Source organism: Schistocerca americana, chromosome 1 (genome assembly GCF_021461395.2).
Source record: "Schistocerca americana isolate TAMUIC-IGC-003095 chromosome 1, iqSchAmer2.1, whole genome shotgun sequence".
Lineage (NCBI taxonomy): Eukaryota > Metazoa > Arthropoda > Insecta > Orthoptera > Acrididae > Schistocerca > Schistocerca americana.
This window is the reverse complement of record NC_060119.1, coordinates 637325467-637349286: the sequence shown is the minus strand read 5'-3', so window position 1 is coordinate 637349286 and position 23820 is coordinate 637325467. Positions and strand designations below refer to the sequence as shown.

At 35.8% G+C, this 23820-nt stretch overlaps 1 protein-coding gene across 1 annotated transcript in view; it reads right to left on the bottom strand.

Moving 5' to 3' along the window:
* The window catches only part of LOC124607525 (arrestin homolog), a 96975-nt gene that overhangs the window by 21584 nt on the left and 51571 nt on the right, over nt 1-23820 (bottom strand). The window contains exon 4 of the mRNA XM_047139912.1: nt 16710-16845. Coding sequence (XP_046995868.1) covers nt 16710-16845 — 136 coding nt within the window. The remainder of the gene's footprint in view (nt 1-16709; nt 16846-23820) is intronic.

The following is a 23820-nucleotide window of genomic DNA, read 5'->3' as shown; positions in this document are numbered from 1 at the left end:
AATGATTGTACAAAAACATGTTATATGACAAAAAGTATCTTATCTTATCTTACCTGAAGTAATGTTTTACAAAAACATTTTTCAAACCAATGAATGATGAGCTTCATTATAAAAAGTTTATTTTCATAATGAATTATATAACCTCCTGTTTGGATGTATGTTTTATGCATGCACATGTATTATGAAATGGATGGACACAACTTTTCTGCAAACTGGATTTATGATAAACATTGTACCATGTTCATAGTACCTGCTGGAGAGGCAATTTATCCCATGCCATCGGGTCCTGCCTTGGAGGTATGATGTGAGTCATGGAAGAAGAGTGGTGGCCTTGACCATGCCTATGACATCATGGGGACAAGAGGAAACTTGTTATACACTCCTTTGGAACCTCTTAAATAAGACAGACTGTTTTTGGGATTGGTCCTTATCAATGTGATTATGATGTTTCGAATATTGAAGCAATTTTTATAGTTAATGGGCAATCTAAACAATAGTACACTATCTGAAAAGGATAGATTGCTACTCACCGTGTAGAGGAGTTGTTGAATCACAGACAGGCACAACAAAAACACTGCTAAACATGTGAGCTTTCAACTAAAGACCTTCTTCTAAAGTAGACACACACACACACATACACACACATGACTACTGTCTAATACTGTCTCTGCCCACTGAGACAGTGGTCATGTGTGAGTTGTGCTTGTGTGAATGTGTGTGCTGTCTACTTTAGAAGAAGGCCTTTTGGCTGAAATCTCTTCATGTTTAGCAATCTTTTTGTTATGACTGTCTGCAGCTCAACATCTCCTCTATATTACAATAAGAAATCTATCCTTTTCACAATATTGTCATTATTCCATCCTAGATTTTCCATTGTTAGAATACAATATACAATACATTGTTTATGGGAAGCTTCATATTTATTTCAAGAAATGGATGTTGGGTTTGTAGTCTTAACTTCCTACAGTAACTGCCACACTTTGACAAACATAGTTCAATTGGAAAAGGTGGGCAAGCGTGCTGAAAGAATGAAATGAGCAAGATTGGATACCAGAAAGTCTTAGCTCCTGATCAGACTTTACTTTTTCACCTAATATCGCAGTAAAGAACAGGCAGAACTTTGCATGTGATGACTGTGACAGGATTCAGAACAAATGCAACTGGGAGTAAACAAAGTTATGAAGATTGAGAAAAGTATACAGAAAATTGAAATTTTAAAGAGGCTTGGTAAATTTTGAGCAATCAGATTTGCAGAGTTGATATTATTCTCAACAGTAACAAAGATCAATAGCCAAAATCATGCTGCAGTGCAAAATCAATTGCTAGCCCTGCAAATCAAGAGAAGTTGGGTAGTTGATGGACAATTATTAAATCCTTTGACTATAATTACCACGGAGACGAAAATAACGATTCCACAAATCAGAAGATTTCAAGTATGACTATGGAGGGCTTTGACTGTATTACTTCCACAATAGTCTACAACAGCAGTTGCAGATCACAGCTGTAGCTTGTCAACCTGCAGAGGTGGAAGTGTCAACAGTGCACTCACTTTCGGTGATACGGTACAACCTACACCAATCCAGCTTTGTGTCAGCATTTACATGTGCTGAGATTCTTGTGGGCTGTATAAAATCTGAGTTGATTAGTTTCCAGTACAGTTGTGGTGGTGGTGTTTGTGTTGTGGGGTGAACTGCAAGTGATAGTGGAACAGCGAGTGTGGGGGTATTGCAGCGGCATACCTAGCTTTGATACAATATTAAGCTGAGGTTAATTAAACATGCATTCTTGTAGACATTGAGGGCCCATGGTGACAAGAAAAATTGATGTGTATGTATCTGTTTGGTTTAGAAAAATATAGTATACAACTGAGTAATGACCTAATCGAGTTCACTGTTAGTATAAGGCAATAAACATGAGAGCAGAAAATACTAAAACTGAATTAAAAAGTGAAATAAAAACAAGAAACACAACACTAGAACAGCATATCAATGATTCATTTAAGGCAAAGGAAGTCATCGAAACTGGAAAATTGCAGTTACAGATGAAACTTTCCACCTTACCACAGGAGCTAATTTTGGAAATTTTGAAATAGTGTGATTTAATTCAAAATTAAGTGAATGAGCAATCAGAGATGTGAACAAGAACCTGAAACAATCAAAAGAATCAACTGAGTAGGAATCTAACACAACACATGATCAAATCTCAGGCACACAAGTAAGGTTCAGATTGTCGGAAAAATTGAAGATTCAAATGTGACCATCATTCCAGGCTCCATGCTTGGTAGTTTCAATGGGCAAGTAGTTGAATTAGCTGATAATAAAGTATGAAAAAGGATTGAATCATCTGTAGATACATCTTATTTTAACACAGAAACAGAGAAAGACTTCAGAAGGAATCTCTGAGGTGGAGTTAAGCGTACATTTAAAAATGTCAGATGCTACATATAGAATCTATTATTTATGACAAAAATTGTACGGCATGAACCAGATAAGAGGCATGACACAAGGCTTCAGAGTTACAGGACCCTTCACTAGACCACACTGCCTATTATTTTGAGGAGGAAGGAACAGGAGGAGGCAACTGATGCCCTAACAACACAAGTTTCTGACATAACAAATTCTTATGAAGCAGATTTTAAGCAACAATTTACATGTCCATGGGAATGTGCTAAAGTATACCATGCTCAGAAACCAACCTGAGTACGCTGATGAAGATTTAAGCCTCGAACATAGTCTGTGTCAGTGGGAGGTGGGATATGAGTGGATACATCAAATCATACTGTGATTTTTATTTTGACTGTGTCTGCTTCCTTAACTGAGCGGTCAGCATGTCTGACTGTCATACAGCAGGCCTGACCAGGTCAGAAGTTTCTCTGCTCAGGTACAGCATGTTGTGTTGTCCTCACATCATTTCATCATCATTGTCCTCACATCATTTCATCATCATTGACAAGCAAGTCACCCGATGTGGTGTAACGTGAAAAGACTTGCGCTTCAGTGGCCAAACTTCTCCAGGTGGGGACTCCCAGTCATCAGTGTCATACAATAACCTCACTTCATTTTTATTGTGAGAAGTATTTGAACAAGAATATGCATTTGTATGGAACACTACCTATGAAAGTGTTTTACATAAACAGCTATGCAATTTATTATCTGTGGAAGCAGTAAGGTTTCTTAGTAGTGTACGGTGCATAATTTTAGGTATGCTATTTTATGTAGATGCTTGGTGCCGAGTAACAAGAAGTGTACTGTTCAGTGCAAAGAGTCAGAAGGTTAGATTTAAAATGTGTATTTTGCCCAAATCCTAGAGGTGGTTCAGTTATTTTATGCTGAAGACACATAGGACCTGTCTGATGTTGTGTGCCTCACAAAAACCAGTATCTGAAGCATTTTTATTTCATTTACGGTGTTGGTTAAGATTTCTATAATTTTAGTTACCGTTACTCATATTTATTTACCTGAAGCAATAGAGTTATCTATACATTTATTTGTTTGTTGTTGGAGGAGAAGAATAATGTCTCATGTTAGCAAAATGCAGAAAATAAAAGATGAGCCAAAAACTGATGAATATTTTGGAAACATAATAAATTTGTGCGCAGTATATAGGTTATGAAGGAAGGTAAGAGAAATGGTTTACTCAAAAGAAGAACATTATATTGGAGACAGCATGAAAAGTCATACCACCGGAAGCTGCATATATTTAAAATAGCAGTAGGGGATCTGATTTGGTTCATATACACGAGATATGGACATTCTGGTATACAATAGTGAATCTGGCATATGAAAAAGTTTTATTATTTTAAAAATCTAAGTAGATAAATAAAAAGGAATTAAAAAGTTGTGATCTTTGTCAGAATGTTAAAGAAAATAATGAACAAACAATATTAATTGTATCCAGTTAAATTACACGATTTAACCTGGATGTTAGCTTTGCCCTTTTTGCTGGTGGAATGAAGGGGGATATACCCTTAGTTATGAAGTGTAAACATGATGAGCTAACATCCAGGTATGATTGTTGAACCATATAACAGGAGGACACTCATTAAAACACACGATAAGAGGGCTTTCAGAGTTACTGCAGTGAGTAAGCATGTACGGGGAATGAAACAAATGCGAGAGTGAGTATATAAGGGGAGTGAAATAAATGCAACATAAAGAACAAATTAAAAACCAGGGCTACAGCAGGAGAAGGTTACCTCAATATATAAGTATAAAAGGAGAAGGTAGAGGAAAAGGAAGACCTACATCTGGGAGAAAAAGAAGACTACATAAATATGACAATGAAAACAATCAATTTTTGACAAAATAATTTAATCTAATTGGATAGATAAAAAAAATCTACTCACCAAGTGTTGGGAGAACACACACATCAAAGAAGGTTGTAATTAGGCAAGCTTTCAGAGATAGTGGCTCCTTCTTCAGGCAGAAGAGAAAGGAAGAGGGGTGAAGGAAAAAGACTGGAGAGATCTAGGAAAAGGGGTAGATTTCAGGAAAGGCACTCAGAACCATGGGTCAGTGTAGACTTACCATATGGGATGAGAAGGAAACACTGATTGTTGGGGACTACATCCAATTAGAATACATAAATCGTAGCACTGTAACTATGAAAAATTAAAAAATCGTTAAAGGATAATCTTTCTTCAGAAGGAGGTGTATCTCGAAGATTACTACATAAGTTGGTACCATTAGTTTTAAGGTATCTCCAAAACAGCAAAGTAGATTAATTTAACTGAGTTTGTCAATCTGTTCTACATGCTACTTTACGGACAACATAATAATGAGCCAAGTGTCTGAGTTTTGTATGCTGTTCTTCAGGATTGGAAAGATAGGTAACTGATTATAGAATGTCCAACAACAAATGCTTGTTAATTATTCAAAACACATAACTCCTCTGGTTCGATGAGAGTTTATAAATGCTGATGGTGTTTGATGAGGAAAGTGGCCTCATAACAATGAATGTTGTGTTCCCTACAACAACCACATAGGACAGCATCCCAGTATAGCTCTGTGAGTTTTATAGAGTCTCATATAATCCTCCTAGAATAATATCTTTATTATTATTAATAGGGATGATAAGTATTATGACTACTCTTATAACAATTTTCTTTGGGAGTTTTGGGTGATCAAGTCCATGGAATTAATATGAATGTGGAGTTTACAAAGGCAAATGTGATTACTGTGTTGTGTTGCTACCTTCTTCTCTAGCCATCAATAGTAAGGTGTTAGGGCCACTTTTTGGGGTCTGCATGAATGAAGCCAGGAAGTCAGTTCTGAAGGGTATGCTGAACAACTTCAACCTCTAGCTCCTCAATGAAGAACTTGTCAGGAAGGAAATCTTGGGGGGGGGGGATCAGTCTTTGGAATCAATTTTCTTTTTCTCTTAGGTTTTAACATCCTTAGTCTTTCTTTTTCTTTCTTTCTTCTCCTCCTGGATACCTTGGATAATTTCCCTATTTACTATATTCGATAGTCTCCATCATGGAAACCTACTTTTATCTGTTCATCAAAACCTATATTCACACACTTGCCCATGGGGTAGCACAAGACCAGTAATTTCCAAAAGTTTCATGAGCATGGCTAGAAAAGCCTGAGTTCTGGATGCAGTATATTTGATTATGTGAAATAGGGTAGCATATGTTTGCCATCCAAGATTCATATCCAGAGTAAAATAATGATTACTGGGTAGAAAGGTTAAGAAACTTAATTAAAGTGAAGTCAAGGCGAATACATGCCTATGGTTGATGGTTTGCAATTCATTGTGGAGCATTCCACATGTAATAAACATGAATAAGCATAATAATTACATATGAGATACAAATACATCTGTGGTTGTACATAAAATAAACACAATATATTAATTCCTGCTGCGAGTAGCTTAAAACTAGTTTTAAACTCTGAATATTTACTGTTTGGTCAGCACAGTGATGGCATCATTCTCTAAGGGAAGGAATCTGTAGTGCAGAGCTTCCCAACGTGTGGTCTGTGGACCCCTTAGGGGTCCGCCGGCTCTTTCTAGGGGGTTCGTGGCCACCTTTCACCAAATCGTGTAAAGTAATGAGTGAAATTATTGAATAAAAATGTGAAAATCAAATTCATCATATTTTTATTTTTTTTTCATGTGAAAAACATGTGTACTTTTACTTGAGGTCGTATTCCCAAGCAGCCTTTGCAGTTCCTAAGTGAGAACGCATACACAGTTTAGTGCTGGAGAATGCGGCTTCTCTGATCGACTGTTTCACAACAATACGGGGGTTGTTTGTGTGGCGGCTCACAGCGCTAGATGCGCTGAAACCTTTTAAGCATGCACAGAGCGAGCTTTGTCAACCAATCACAGTGCTCGCTGGCACGTATGCGATCCCAGGCATCATTAAATGTTAAACTTGCTTTGTCAGTGCACTACCTATTTCATAAGTCGATTTTTGACCAGTTTATTACTTCTAACATGTATCCTTGGCTGAAGTTGGGGTTGGGTTGGGTTGTTTTGGAAAGGAGACCAGACAGCAAGGTCATCGGTCTCATCGGATTAGGGACAGCGTACTTTGCCTTTTTTCAATCTGTTTTAAGGTATGGGTTAATACTCTGGGGAAACAGCAGAAAAATAAATGAAATTATGGTGATCCAGAAGAAAGCAATCAGAGTAATGGCTAAGGTAGATAATAGAACACATTGTAAACCATTGTTCACTAAATATAGAATTTTAACCGTAATTAATTTATATATTCTTGACAGTGTTAACTACATACTTGCTGAACTACCTAATTTAAGTGTAACAAATGAAAGACATGGCTACTATACAAGAACGTGTACTTCTCTGCTGTTGCCACAAAATAGATTAGCCAAAACTAACAATAGTCATAAGTATATGGCAATTAAAATATATAACAAATTGTCTAAAAATGGGTCAATCAAGCCTGACAAATTATTTAAAGACAATGTTCATAACTTCTTGTTAACCAATCCATTCTATTCATTAGAAGAATTTTTAGAAATGCCTAATATCAACTTAAATGTGTAAAAAAAAATTTTTTGTAAAATTTATAAGTTAAGTGAACTGACGAAGTCTATTGCATGTAACAATGCTGAATGACTAATAAAGAATCTGAATCTGAATCTGAAGGATGGGGAAGGAAGTCAGCTGTGCCCTTTGAAAGGCATTTGCCTGTAGCGATTGAGGGAAATCACGGTAAACCTAAATCAGGATGGCCGGACGCGGGATTGAACCATCGTCCTCCCGAATGCGAGTCCAGTGTCTAACCACTGTGTCACCTCGCTCGGTTTGGCTGAAGTCAGGATCATTGAAGAAGGGTGCGGTTTCTCCATCGCCTTCACAACAGGGGAAGTGCCCAGTTGAAATGAATGAGGAGGGAGGACGACCAAAGGAAGAACTATCACAAGAAGCTCCAAAGACTATTGATACTGCGGGAAGGTGGGGGGTGGGGGGGGGGGGGGGGTGAGGGGGGGGGGGAGGGGCGGGGTGTCATTGGGAACATGGCACTTCCATTAAGAAGCTTTCAGTTCCCATGGGTTTCGCTCTGAAATTTAAAGTTACTGTGCTCTTGATTGACTAGGGTCCCCCATGGATTTTCGACTGTAGAAGGGGTCCACCAGCTGAAAAGTATGGGAAGCCCTGCTGTAGTGGAACATACCACTTTGGTGAAGTGATGTGTTGCACAAGCATTTTTTGAACTGATAAGTGATAATCACCACTACAAAAATTTTATTTTTGTGATGCATTAGATAATCTACTATTTGGATGTATGTTTTATTTATGTTCATGTATCATGAAATGGATGGATGCAGCTTATTGGCAAACTGGAATGACACTAAACATCATACCACGTTCATGGTACCTGTTGATCAAGTGGTTTATTTTGTGTTGTTGGACTCTGCCTTTGAGATATGGTGAGAGTTGTGGAGGAAGAGTAGCAGTGAAAATGCCTACGATGTCACGGGGTCAAGAGAAAACTTGTTATACACTTAATCAATTGGAATCTATTAAATAAGACAGTCAATTTTTGGGCTTAGTCCATATCAATGTAATTTAGATGTTCCGAATAATGAAGAAATTTTATAATTCATGGTCACTGTAAACAAGAGTACAATATATGATACATTATTTATGTGAAATCTTGTATTTATTTTGAGAACTGGATGCTGGGTTTGTATTTTTCACTACCAACTGCAGCACTTTGAGAAACGAAGTTCAATCAGGAAAGGTGGGTAAGTGTGCTGAAATAATAATTTGAGCAAAATTGGATAATAAGAAGTGTTAGCTCCTGATTAGACTTAACATCACCACACAATATCACAGAAAAGAACCAACAGAAGTTCACAGTATCAACATGAACACAGCCATTTTTGTAATGCAGTCTGATAATGATGCAATGTACGATGCCACCTAGAAATAGTCTAATAAAAAGACTGTATGATTGGTCATCCTCAAGTGAGGAAGCTGTTGTAATGAGAGCAAATGTATTAGAAACCCAGTGTTATCCTGATCCAATATGCTCTATGAAATATCAGTGACAGTTAATATCACTAAGCACCAGCATCATTTCTAGTACAAAACAGTGCAATAGTAATGTTAAACAGCACTGAAATGTTGGACCTTGTGGTCCAGTGGTAAAGTGCATACCTGGAAACGAAAAGGACATGTGATTGAATAATGGTCAGACCACAAAATATCTCAATCTGCCTTTAACCTAGCCTTCACTTCTTAATTATGTGAATGACATATGGTTTCAGATTCCACATTAAACTGAAGGTTCTCTTTCCTCAGTCTGATTAATGAAGTAGGTTAGGGGTATGAATGTCAGTGAACTGGTCTTGAGAAGTTTCAGAATTCAGCAGAATTAAATTTTGGAAAATTTCCCATTTACATTATAAGCACAAGAATTTCTGTACTTAGCTCATCTGAAAATGAGCAAGTGTGTGATAGAACAACTGTGTTGACTAATTTAATACCAACAATTAAAAGAGATGAAAATGTTCAAGCAGTCCAGGAAGCTCTAATATGCATATGTGGATAAAATTTTTTTATATGTCCCAATACTTATTTTGTGTTTCAATATTTTGTTTGAGGTACTCCTTGGTCGACCTGTGGCAGCCAGAGTTATGAAGCGGAAGGCTGGACATCACATCAAGTGCTGTACGAAGCTACCAATGCCAAATTGGATGTCAAGGAGGGCCTCAGATTACTCCATTCATTGATGTTGAGTCAAAAATTGTCTAAGTATTGAATGTAGAAACAAAAACTTACTAACAGTTAGTACTATATGAGTAAGTGTCATTGTTGTGATGATCAAAGATCTGCAGATTTGTAAGCCAGAGGTTGTCTAGAATAAATGAAAGTATCAGTATAAGGAACAGAGTGTTTAAATTCAACAAGAACATATTGTATAATTATTTAAATATGGGTGAACCTGAGTAATGAAAGCAGAGCTGTGGCAATTGGGAAAGAAGGAGAAGAATGTCTTGAATTGTACATTCATGATCTACTGGTTCATGACTCCAGAAAGAGAAACAAAGTATGAATACCTCATCGCATTTTTATTACATCCTCAATAGACAATGTTGCATTTCAGAATCTAATCAACAGACTTGCATCAGACATTGTGCCACATGAAATAATAATAATAATAATAATAATAATAATAATAATAATACTAGTATAATACGGAAGTGTTCACCATTATCATGAGCTGGCCACTGACTGACATAATATGGCAAACAAGGAATACCAATTGTGATGAAGCAAGCTGGGATATTTTTACTTCCCCTCTTATTGTGCCATCAGCCTCCTTAAATTCATTTTTTTGATTTTTAACTGATTACCATTAACATACATGAGTATAATCTACATTTTCATAAAAGAGAAAGAGTGGCCCGCAGTTTTATAGAATATAACACCAGATATAATTTTGTGCTTGGTTTTATGTATGTAATTGATTTTCTAATTTATTTTGACTATTACTAGTTAGTATCTTTCATTATAGGGCAAAATCAGTAATTGTTTTGTAACTTAAATTCTATTGTAGACATACAAACAAATATAAATTCTGTATTAATTATACACATTTGGAAGACAAAATACTAGTAATCTTAAAGTATCTATTTGGCTATATTTGAAAACACATTAGCAAAGCCAGCCCTTAATTAATTCCAAAGTAATTAACAAGTATTAAGTGATACATAATGAGTGACCTTAACGAACAAGACAGTGTGACTGAGAAACACGCTGTAGTGGTTAAGTTGCTAAATGGACAGAAAGGCCTAAGTGAGACTGGTTCTGTAGATGATTATAAATCAAACATGAATGTAACTTTGAATGATGGGGACGAAAATCCTATCATAGATGAAATGGTAAATCATCATCTACAGTGTATGGTGAGGTGAGTGAAATGGACGAAAACAGAACAAAAGTGCATGAGGTCGTTAAGGTTAAGGAGGAGGAACCTAGTGGCAAAAATCAGCAAGGGCAAAAGTTTATGGCACACAGAAAAGTGGAAGCGATGTTAAGACAAACTATGAGTATTTTGAGTAATATAGCTATGAAAGAAGACATTAATAGTTTGAAAGAAGACATTAGGGGGTTGGGAAATAGTATAAAGAAATTAGTACATAATGCTAATGAGAAATTAGCATTGAGTAGTAAATGTGTAGAAGAGAGAGAGAAACTTTGTTATGACAATAGTAGAAAGGTGGAGGTTTTTGAGAAACAGTATGCTGAAAATAGAGTTAAACTTGACAACCAAATTGGTCACATTAAAAATGATTCAGAAACAGATGTAGAAACCAAGGGTGCTGTAGTGGTAGAGGAAAGACTGGAAAAATTAAATGAAAATGTAGATTCAAAATTGGCTGAAATTGAGAAAAAGGTGGAAGAAGTAGAAAATCTAAAGCATAGAGAAAGTGACAGTGGGTCTGATTATCATTTTGGTAAGCAGGAGGATAGTTTTTACAGGGAAAAAATTGAGGATTTGTTGTATGAACAAGATGAAATGTTAAGTAAAAAGGAAGTTGGCACCCTGTAATAACAGCAAGGGTACAAGGAATACATGTCAAGTGTTTACTAGACAGTGGTAGTGATATGAATGGCATTTCACAAGCATTTTTTGAACCTATTAAGAACACAGAGAGTGTAGCAGTGATGTATGTTTCTGGAATAAAAATTATTGGTGCTACTGGTAAGCTATCAAAGAGTGTGAAACAAAATTGGCAGGACAGTTGTTGGGGTGCAATTTGTTGGTGATCCAAAATCTCAGCTTTGATGTAACATTGGGACTACATCCTTGTGCAATTAGCAAGAAGGGGTTTCAACATTCTGTGTTGGATTCATTGTTTGGTGATAGTGCTTCCCCAGCTGTCTGTCTCATTTTTCATGTTTCCTGAGGCAACCAAACTCTTCTCCTATCCTGTCTGTAGCTTGTAAGTGAATCAGAATTAAGCTCTCTTCAACTTTGAAGTGATTTTGTGCAGTAGCACACTTTAGTATAGAAATATGTTAGAAAAGTTTTCCTTAGCGTTATCTATATATCTATTTATATTATGTTGTGTTCATTATAAGTAATGAATCACAAGAGGATGGAAGAAAGTAAGTTTGTACAATGGTTAAAGAATTTCTGTCTAAGAGGTAAGGTAAATGAGAGGTGTCAGCATGTGTGGAGGATAATTAAAATCTGAAGTAATCAGCTCATTGGTGCAGCAGCAGAGGCAATATGCTGGATACCAGATCTTAATATTAATTCTTGTATAATTGAAGTTTTTGTGTTCAGTGCAATCAGTATATGGAGATAACTATATATCGGTGTCATGGTACAGCCTTTTCTAACATTAAGGAATTACAACTTTAAACATAGTTGCCAGGAGTAATGTGTATGGAAAGAGTATGGAAGATTTGTATCTATATCACCCTTCAGGCAAGGATCTTAAGCAATTTGATGGAATACAGGTAAATAACAGTTTTTCTGAGTGATAATTTTGTCCGATCAATAATGAGAGTTGTTTGCCTTAGCATAAGGATCTGTTACTGTGGAGTGTTTTTAAATAGAGTCAATTTTGCATTAGATAAGCAGAGCAGATGTTTGTTTATTAGATAATGAAACAGTAATGAAATAAGAAAATAGTCAATAAAGGTAGGGTCTTAATGGTTAGGGAACCTGTCACTGCAGTAGGGATATTTTTTGAGAATGCACTCCACTAGCTAACAAGGTAAGAAATGTAAGTGTAATAATGGAGCCGACAGACATGATTAATGAAAAAGGTAACTGTATACAAACAAAAGTGGTGTAACTGTATTAATGATCTAATTGTGAACTAGGCAACATTGTGTACTATGTATATTGTGCAATTCATGACACTGCAGCTGGGAATGTGAGCTTAACCGAGAAAGTAAAATTCTAGTGTGGTACAAGGCATATAATGCTGCATCATTGGATTTATATGTCATCTGAAAACTTCTTTTTGTGTTTTGAGGAATTATGAGCTCGAAGTGGTAACACTAGGATGAAGGACAATAATTTTGCTGATTCACTGATAACTGTGGTGGTAGACTGAGGTGAATATTCTGACAGGTAAACTATTTGGTAACATTGTGTGACTTTGTGAGGATTTAATTTTCTGATTGAGTGAGAGTAGTTCTCAGAGTGGAGAAATAGGGCAATGATTTGGTACAACTTTCATCCCCTTAATTTTGATTTGAATAGTACATATGGTGACTACTCTTTTTTCGTACTGATTTGTAAATCTATGCTACTGCACATCTTGAGTTCTAGAGGTAAAAAATGAAATGTCGTGTGACGAGGGCCTCCCGTCGGGTAGACCGTTCGCCTGGTGCAAGTCTTTCGATTTAACGCCACTTCGGCGACTTGCACGTCGATGGGGATGAAATGATGATGATTAGGATGACACAACACCCAGTCCCTGAGCGGAGAAAAATCTCCGACCCAGCCGGGAATCGAACCCGGGCCCTTTGGATTGACAGTTTGTCGCGCTGACCACTGAGCTACTGGAGGCGGACAGTTCTAGAGGTAATGCACATCTTGAGTTTTTCATATTTTGCAAATGGAAAAGAAACCAAAATCTTTCAAGTTTAACCAGTTACAGACACTTATGGCTTATAGTAATGTTTTGTTGTGTAATGTGTACTTGATTTTAAAATATTTTCTAGTCCACACCTTTCATACTATAGTCAAATTTAGTGCTAATTATTGTGCTGTTGTGAGAACTATGTATTTATTTATGATGTAATGACTATCATTTGCCATTAGCATTAACATTTTTTGGGCTTACTTAGAAGTAAAAGTAAGTGTACTAAAGTAAGATATTTTGTCAATTTTTTCATGTACCACCTCCAAGGAAACGGGTTGCAGTGCATTTCCTTACTAAAGGCCACTTGGACCTGTTGAAGATGTGTACTGCTTGGTGAGAAAGCATGTTGAGGCTCATTAAAAGTGTGGAAGTGATTGCAAAAAATACTAAACACTGAGTAAGTGAATTTTTTGTCTAAACATGAACTGCAATGAGCAGTGTAATTTAAATTCTTTGCTACCCATGAGGATTTATTTTGTTTGACTTGCATCAAAGTGATACGTATTTCAAAATGTAATCTTTGCTTAACAAAAAAGGACGTCACGTATGATGAAGATGCGTAATTTTTGTTAAAAAGTATAACTTGTGGATATTTTGTGATATTGTACAACACACTGTATGCAATTATTTTGTATGGGGATTATCATATGGCCAGTTCACATAAGTATAAATTTGAAAAAAAAAAAAAAAAAAAAACATATGTACTGTAGTTTTGATAAGATTTCTTTTGTAATATTTTGTGTGTGTAGATTTTATACCCAATTTCTGGCGTCACTTGTGGTCATTGAATTGCCCATTTAGCTATCTGCAATATCTATCTGGTCAATCCAGTGAGGGGGTGATGTGATGAAACAACCAGGGATATTTTTACTTCCCCCTCTTGTCATGCCATCTGTCTCCATAAATTCATTTTTTTTTAACTGATTACCATTAAGCATACGTGAGTATAATCTACATTTTCATAAAAGAGAGAGGTTGGCCTGCGGTTTTAAAGAATATAACACCAGATCTAATTTTGTGCTTAGTTTTATATATGTAATTGATTTTCTAATTTATTTTGACTATTACTAGTTAGTATCTTTCATTATAGGACAAAATCAGTAATTGTTTTGTAACTTAAATTCTATTGTTGACATACAAACAAATATAAATTCTGTACTAATTATAGACATTTGGAAGACGAAATACTAGTAATCTTAAAGTATCTTTTTGGCTTTATTCAAAAACAAGTTAGCAAAGCCAGCCTGTAATTAATTCCAAAGTAATTAACAGTCCATTCAAAAGTATTGTTTGTGTACTTATATTTGTTAATTTCATGATTTAAACAAATAATTCGGCCTAACTCTTTTAGTAGAAGAAACTGTTAAAAAGACGGAATTTTTCGATGTATTCAGTTAACTTAATGAGTTAAGTTTTAATTGTAATTTCTGTAAATTTAACATTGAACAATGTGTAGTTTCTGTACCTATTATTGTGAGGATTTTGATCACGAAACAGTCAGTCCATGGCCGAGTTTCAGATGAGGAACCTGTGTTGGTTAGAACGACAACAATGCATCAACTTAACAGTGAATAAGTGTCACACCAATAGGCCATGTGTTAAAGCAATGACAGGGACTGTTCAATTTATGTGAAAGGCTGTGAACTATGTGGTTGTTTTTACTGCTTGTAGATGTTCAACAGTAAACTGTGGTAGCAGTGTATGGATGTCCGCCTGCTAAATATTTATGAGGCTTATGGGAAGTTAGAACAATTGTGCACTGGCTATATATATAACTGTGTATTATTGGGGGGTTGTGAAAAATGAAAGTAAAAGACTGTGAAACACAATTGTTCATCTGTCGGCTACATTATTTACAGTATTCAGTGTCTGAATTACAAACCCCATTTTTCAGACAGTGTAGCAACACAGTATGTTGACACCGAGGATAATCAATAAAGAAATAAAGAAGGCAAACCGCTACACAATCAAGAATATGTTCAGAAGAGAAGCCAGTTACAAGGAAGTAGTTCGAAACATTTTGATGATGGCACAAACAGTGGCAAATATTTTTGAACTTGAGCCATTCAAAACTTTTAAGTTCACTATGCAAGATTCAATCAACTTGAGATATTTCTTTCCTCCATTTAGAAAGGTTGGTGAAGATTTTTAAAGAACAATTTTAGCCTGGACCCAAATGTGCAGGCAATTTTAAAGCCCCCAGTAACATGAAACAGAGCACGGCCAACATCAACTGCAGTTAAAGCAGCAGCCAAGCAGGAAATAGTGCGACTCCAGATGCTCTGCTGAAGAAATCTGTAACTTTAAAGTCTTGTGTCATTCTTCCTTATCTGTGCATGCTGCACAGTAATTTCATGACTAATAGATTTCATACATGGTGTTAAATGTACATTTATGTCCCCAACCACGCAAATCCATAATGCAACCATTGTAAGATTGATTCCTATTGTTACGTGTTTGATAAAAACATAACTATGTTAACTCAATATGTGTTTGCTCATGATAATATGATTTTAGTAAATCACACATTTCCACAAACAACAAAGCATCTGGGTCTGCTGCTTGTGGCATCTTATATAGCAAATGAAACACGTATGGTCCACACCACCACAAAAAGAAGGCTTCTTGGTTGGGTATGTCCTCTACCTTAAAAATTGCAAAATGCTGCCACAATGTATGATTCTCAAAATTCTTTGGCTTCCTTGAATGAAAGGAAAGCCAGAAGTAGCATAGTGAATGACACCACTGCTGCCTGTGGTTTTTGCTACATTTGTAAGATGTAGTCCCGCCATTTCTGCATATTCATAGACTAGTCAGTATATGCTGAGTGCACTCTACATACTGATGTACTGCTCATACATACAGCACACTCAACATGAAGAGGTGGAACCTGATTATGAACATACACAAAGATTAAATAATACATAAATACATATTACTAATGTATTTTACTACTGGCAGAAGTGACAAGGGATGGATTTATTTTATTCGATGTTGCAGTTAGAAAATTGCCTTGTAAAGCACTGTAAATACCTTTATGAAACCTGAAGAAGATCTGATGATCAAAACTGATAGTAAATATGGAATTATTTTATCAGGAGTGACTGGCCATTTTGATATATGATTTTATTTTGAATAATAACATTTAACTGAAGCATTTCCAGATAAAGGTCTCTTTAGTTTACATTGTTATATTTGTAATTCTAAGCCATCCCCAAACTTTTGTGACACCATCTGTAAACATACTTACATGATTGTCTTTTTGTAATCAGTAGCAGTAGATAAAATTAACTGACATATGTCCCAGCAACAACTTCCACCCTAGTATATACAGAGTATATTTACATTCTGAATCGTCATTCTTTCTGTTTTCTGCCTCCTTATTATAATGCACGTGTGTTTGTGTGTGTGTGTGTGTGTGTGTGTGAAGGGAGGGAGAGTGGGAGGAAGGGAGGGAGGTAGGGATGAAAGAACTGAGAAAGACATGGAAACTGTGCATATCTTTAGAATGATAAGTAGTGATGCCGATTTTTATAGGAAATTGAACCCCAACTGGGGGAAAAAAACTAGAGAAGTTAAGCACTGTAAATCATTAAATTATAGTGGTGTAGTATTTCATACCTGTTTGTCTAGAGTTACTTCCAGTTCAAGCTCACCAGGACTAAGCATAAAATCTTTCCTCACAACAGTACATGGTTGGCGGCCTTGTTTTGAAGGTGCATATTGTACTTTTCTTATGCCAAGTGCTACTGTACTCCTAGACCACAAAGCAAACAGAGAAATTGTTAACAATCTGTACTTATATATTACAACATTAAGAGAATCAGAATTGATTAACTGATTTGCTAAAACAAACAAGCCTTTAGGTATGGATGTGTGTATGACAAGGCATGTACATTTATGTACACAAACACATTTAGACACACACAAATTACATTTCAGGTTTCCTTTTGATTATTATTATGTACAAAGATTTCACTGTATGATATAGTGATTTATTATTGCCCATTAGCAAAAACCTTACTAATAAGTTCAGGTAATATTGATGAGGTAATATTCAAAATGATATTTGACAGGATGGAAATTTATAGTGTTTAATATGTTTTGATAAGACCAATAAAATGATAAGATCAATAAGAAAGTTTAAATGTCTAATGTTTGGATCACAAAGGCTACTTTGTATTTAAGAATCACTGCTCCTTCTCTCACGCTACCTAGATGCTGTTTTTGTTTAATACTTCAAACAAAGCATTTATGTAACTTTACAGAACCAATGTCAGCTGTCTATATATTGGAGAAGTCAGGATTTATCTAAAACATATATTAGAGCTAAGCTGAATTTACATACCTGAGTCAAAATATGCTGATAAACTGCAGGAGCAGCTAATAAGATATTCTTTTACTTTCTTTTTGAATACTCAACAATTTTAAATTTTCTTTCTGGTATCTACCAGCAATCTCTTAAAGACTTTTGGAGCAGAATATAAAGCGCCATTCTGAACCGTAGAGAGGGATGCATATTCTGTATGGAAATTATTTTTTGCACTTCTAGTACTGTGATTCTGAATTGCTGAGTTCATCCTAAATTCAAATATCTGTATGGAATATAAGAACTGGCATGTAAGTGCAAGAATCCCTATGTCCCTGAAGAGGCTTGTGCAAGATGTTCAATTATTAACTTCATGCAATCTTCTTCTTATTCTCTTCTGTTAAATAAGTACTTTTTTATCTTACCTGCATTGTCACAGAAAATTATTTCATAGGACAGAACTCAGTAAAAGTATGGAAAGTATACTAGAAATTCTGTTGGCAGCCTGTCAATGAGAAAGATTTTTAAGTGCAACGCAGACTGATTTGATATTTTTGGTAGCCTACCCGCTTGCTGGTGCCAGCTCAGGTGTTATCCATCTGGATGTCCAGAGACTTCACAAATGGAGCCTCATTCAATGTGTGTCCATTGGCACTTGTAAGTCATTTTTAATTTGTTTGGAAATAGATGCTGTGAGTGTTTTGTATGATTAAGTTTTAAGCTGTTGGCTGTGAACCAGAAGTAGGTTTATTCCATTATTCTCCTGGTGCATCCAGAATGGATATTTTTGGGCCTATCAACACACCTGTGTAATTAGCAAACATTACAGTTTTGAAGGAAGCCTCCAGTGTTGCAGGTAAATCTCTTATGTAGACCAAGAACAGAAGTGTGCTACACACTGGACATTACAGCACACCACATTTAATGTTTCCCCATTATGAATTTAATCATATTCCAATTGCATGCAACCCTCTGTTTTCTATTGCTCCATGGAAGGAATAGACCTTTAATGCTGTACCATTTTAGTTTCCTCAGTAGAACTTTGCATACTTCAATCTTTCAGGACAAACACCTTCACTCATCAACTGGTAACAGAGGTATCTCAAGTGTGGCACTACCAAGCCAGCACATTTTAGTGATTTACTTGAGGCACCATCTTTGCCGAAAGAACTGCTACTTTTTAGTGACCTAGTGATTGTTGTGACCACTCTAACATATTAATTGGCAAAAAAAAGAAACCATTTTTTTGTTCTCATGGTTTCATCTTCTGTTGGGAGAATTCATTGAATTTTAGTTGTCAATGATTGAAATTTTATATCATCTGTCATACTGCTACCGCTACTCCCAGATGACAATCTGGGTTCAGTATTATTTTTCTTGTTGGGTTTATTTGCATAGTACATGTTTTCTGCCTGTTCACTGACACACTGAAGAATGTTACAATACTGCTAGTAAAGCAATTTTTAAGTCTTGATTAGAGCTAACTGTCTATATTAAATAAAGCACTCTCTCTCTCTCTCTCTCTCTCTCTCTCTCTCTCTCTCTCTCTCTCTCTCGTACAAGATACTCTGATTTCCCCTTTTCCGCTTTCATTTTAAATGTCCCCTTACCCACTGTAAAGAAAAGCTGAATTCTCTTTGTTACAAGAATGCTATTGGGAAGAATTCAATTTCTCATGTATCTAGCATCCTATGTAAGCTACTTCCCATTCTTCATCCAGCAAATTCTCTGTAATAGTGTAAACGAGTCAGCATATACAATTCTCAGAAAATTTCCTTTTCCATTCGTAGTTAAATCTGACTGATGGGGATGATTATTGCTGTCATTTTACCATCACAGTCAGATTGGTTCACATCTTTTTCGGGAAAGACAGATGGATTTAAAAATAAAATATGTCCTTCTATTACTATTGAGAATGTTACTGTGGAAGTCAACCCAGAGCTGGCCTTCAACTACCCTAGGTACCATCAATCAGAACTGTCTCAGAGGAAATCTATATTGAACTCTCCACATATAATCACTTCCCAGACATTACTATTACTATGTGTTGTTAATGCCCTCTCTTAAAACATTTTTGTTGGGAGCCTATAGACTGTCAAACTGCTATATTGTTTGCTGGTCTATTACTGAATTACAGCAATCAAAGAGCTGGCCGTGTATAAAGTCGCTCCTCCTTTCTCCGTATTCCCAAATGTATTATGATTGTTTTCCTTTCTACTCACCAAGCTGGCATTTATTTATTTATTATTTGTCCCGTAGATAAAATCAGTACAATGGCTTGTACAACTGATATGGGATAAGTCAATAAAAATAGTAAACAAGAACACAGAAGAATGATTATTTTACATTACCTACAAAATTATGTTACTTAAAGCTACAGCTTTACAGAGAATTGTTACATGATGTGACAAAATTGACTTAACAACATTCAGCTTTGATACATTATCATGCACTAAGACAATTTTGATTCCAAATATTCCTGGATGGTATAAAAGCAGTCTTTTATTAAAATAGATTTCACTGTCTGTTTGAATTTATTTATTTCTTGGATTTCTTGTATAAAAGTTGGAAGCTGATTATATAATTTTATTCCCATGCACTTGACACCATCACTGTACAGTTTTGTTGAATGGGGAAGTATTCTTAGAGAGGTTTTTGATCTTGTGTCATAATCGTGGTAATCCATATTTTTGCTAATTTTGTTGATACTTTTTTTGGTAAAGAATAATAATTCTAGTATGTATTGGCATGGGAGGGGCAAAATATTTAGTTTCTTAAATAATGGTTTACTAGTGTCTCTTTGTTTTTTGAACATAGTTGTTGTGACTATCTTCTTTTGCAATTTGAATATCTTAATTGATTCAGAATTTTGGCCCCAGAAGATGATTCCGTAGTTAAGTACAGAGTGAAAGAGTGCATGGTACATTGTGGTTAGGGTACTTGTGTTAGTGATGTTCCTTATTGATCTAATCATGAAGCATACTTTACTAAGTTTTGTGCTGGTAACGTCAATGTGCCTTTTCCATGTGAGCGTATCAGTAATAGTGATTTTCAAGTTTAACATTATTTTTTTCCAGTGATATAGTTGGTAGTAATGGATTTCTGTTTTGGGCAGTGTGAAAGGTTATTCCAGTTGTCTTTTTTGCATTAAGCAGCAGACTGTTACTTTGAAGCCATCGACTTATTTGATCTGTGGTCCTATCTATATTAGATTGGAGAATTTGTTCGGCCACAGATATGAGTATAGAGGTGTCGTCAGCAAATAAAAGGGTTTTTGTGTTTGGTAGGCTGTGAGGAAGGTCATTTATGTAAAGTAAGAACAGCAAGGGGACCAGGACGGAGCCTTGGGGAACGCCTTGCTTTATGGTATGTATGGAGGAATGTACAGTGCTAGCTGTACCTGAGAGCTTAGTTTCATTTAATTCGACATACTGCTGTCGATCTCCCAGATAGCTTTTAAACCAGTCATAGGCATTTCCTCTTATTCCATAGGAATGCATCTTTTGCAGAAGTATACTATGATTAACCATGTCGAATGCCTTTGTTAGATCTAGGAAGATACCTATGGCCGGGAGTTTTTTGTCCACAAGCTCCAGTGCATGATCTAGAAATTCTTGTATTGCATCAGTTGTAACTTTCTTACTTTGGAAGCCAAACTGAGCAGGTGACAGGATATTTTCTTTGTCTAGAAAGGACATGATTCTGGTGGCCATTATACATTCAAATACTTTACTAAAAGTTGAAAGCAGTGCAATGGGTCGATAATTACTGGGATCCTCTTTGCTTCCTTTTTTGTGGACAGGTATAATTTTTGCAATTTTGAACATACCAGGAAATGTACCAATCAGGAATGAGAAGTTTATAATGTGGGCTAGGGATTTACTGATAAAGTTACTGCAATTATGAAGGAAGGAGCATGGGATTTGATCTTGTCCAGCAGCTGATTTTTTTAAATTTTGCTATGAAGTGTCTTTTCTATTTCAATTTCAGATGTAGGCCTTAAAAATAGAGTCTCAGAGCATAAGTTTGGTTCTAGTTGTAAGGGACAGCTATTTTTAAGATGGTTAGCCAGGTTTTCTACTGTTTCTGTAAAGTAGTTATTGAATTCCTCTGCTGTTTCTTTCCCACTGGAGACTAATTTTCCATTTATTTTTAAGCTAATATCACTTTGTAGCTGTTTTCCTCTATTAGTATTCATATTAATAAGTTTCCACATGCTTTTGCTCTTATTTGATGACAATTTGAGGTAGTTATCATTCTGTAGCTTTTTGGCTGCATTTACTATGTTCCTTAATATCTTTTTATATAGAGTAAAGTACTAGCCTAGTTTGGATTTGCTCATGTAAAAAAGTTCTCTTTTTCTTTGTGATGATCTAATGATTCCTGGGGTGATCCAGCTGGAGAGTTTTCTATCTTTGTTGATACATTTTGTTTGTAAGGGAAAGTGGCAATTAAAATAATAACAGAAAATATCAAAGAATGCTTCATATTTGCTGTCTACTGTTTGAGCCTCATATACATTTTGCCAGTTTTCATTTTGTATATCAAAGAGGAAAGTCTGCATGTGGGTTTTATTGAAGTTTCTCCTCTGTACAGTGATTTTATTGTGTTCTTGACTGTTATTTTGCAACCAGACCTGCATAATTAATGCATTGTGATCTGAAAATCCTAGTTTGACGGAGGACACAGTACAATTTATATTGCTTGCTACTTGATCCAGACAAGTGGTACTGTGATTTGTTATCCTGGTTGGAGTGTTAACCATTAGGTCTAGGTTGTAGCTGTTCATAAAATTTTTAATGCTTAGATGGCTAGAGTTTTCTGAGAGAAAATCTATATTATAGTCACCACATATTAGAACACTATATGATTTTCTTTTACTTAGATTTTCTATTACTGGTGCTAGATTTTTGTAGAAAGTCCCTATGTTACCAGAGGGTGGCCTGTAAAGTGCTGTTATATAAACATTTAGATCTGTAAGCTCTACACCTGACAGTTCTATATCTTTTTCAATACTATACGAATTGCAAATATCAAGAGGTGTAGCAGTAATGTTGTCTTTTACAAATATGCACTACCTCCACCATTGTAAGATGTTCTTGAGAAGTGACCTATGAGTTTAAAATTTGGTATCACAACACTTTCTATTTCAAAAGACCTCATGAAATGTTCATTAATACATAATATCTGTGTATCTGACAGCTCACTTGCACTTGATAACAAAATTTCTAATTCATTAAGTTTGGTTTTGAGCCCTTGTACATTATGGATGTATACTTTTAGATCAAGAATTTTTTTGTTTAATTTTTTTACACATTGGTGAGGAGGTTCAGACTTTACCTTATTTACTACAATTTGCTGATGGAGTCCTTTGCAAGTTTTATGGTGTATCTTTAACTTGTATGATGATGCTATCTTTAACTTGTTTGGTGATGCTAAGTTTTTTCTTTTCTCAGAGGGGGATAGAAAAAATCCTCCTTCTTGGGTATATTCCACCTTGATCTTAAATTAACTCTTACAGGTGTAGCTGCTGCAGCTCTTTGTGGATCTTCTGATGTCTCCTCTTTCCTGCTTTCTTCATTCTTGTCGAATTTGCTTTCCTCATTTTTGCTTGTAAGTCTTTCAGGAAGCTGATAGACTGATCTATTTCGTAATAGTCTTTCTTTAATTATTTCACTGATGTGATCGCACATAGCACTTTTTCCGTCGTAACTAAGGTGCATTCCGTGTTTGGTGTGTAGGTTTCGATGTAGTTTACTTACGTCCAGTACATCACACTTTGCGTATTCTGCACACAATTTCTTAATTCTGATGTTAGTCTTCCTAATTTCTTTATTAACACACGATCTGTAAATTAGGTCATGTCTATGAGGCACAGTGGCTACTATTGTGTTCCTAGATTTATTCACTTCTAGAAAGTTCTGTAGCGTTTTAATGCAGGCATCGGCTTCATTTTTAGCTATGTTATTCGAACCCGCTATACATACTATAAAGTCATTATCCTGTATTGTGTTCATCTGAAGATCAGTGTCTACGACATGGTGTGTTCCCGCTCCAGGTTTCACTATGCTAGTCACTGCCGTTTCTCGATTTTTCTCTCGGAGCATGCTTCATAGCTTTCTGCCATTGCTTGTTGCTACTTTGTGTATACTTATTAAGCTCCTCACACTTTAGAAAAATTTAGCTTGAAAATGCCCCCATGAAAAAGTTGGAAATCCTAGTGATTGGACAGCTGGGGTTCAAGTTACAATGAATGATTCTGGAAATTTGTACATTCAGCTATGGACTATGCTGTATGTGATTTGACCATAAGAGCAGCAACATATCAGACGCACCTATTTGTGATTGCCCTAGTCTGTTGTGTGACTCCTGTAGCTCTATATTTAAATGCACAATAGAACATTTCATCCAGGGCTTGTCATA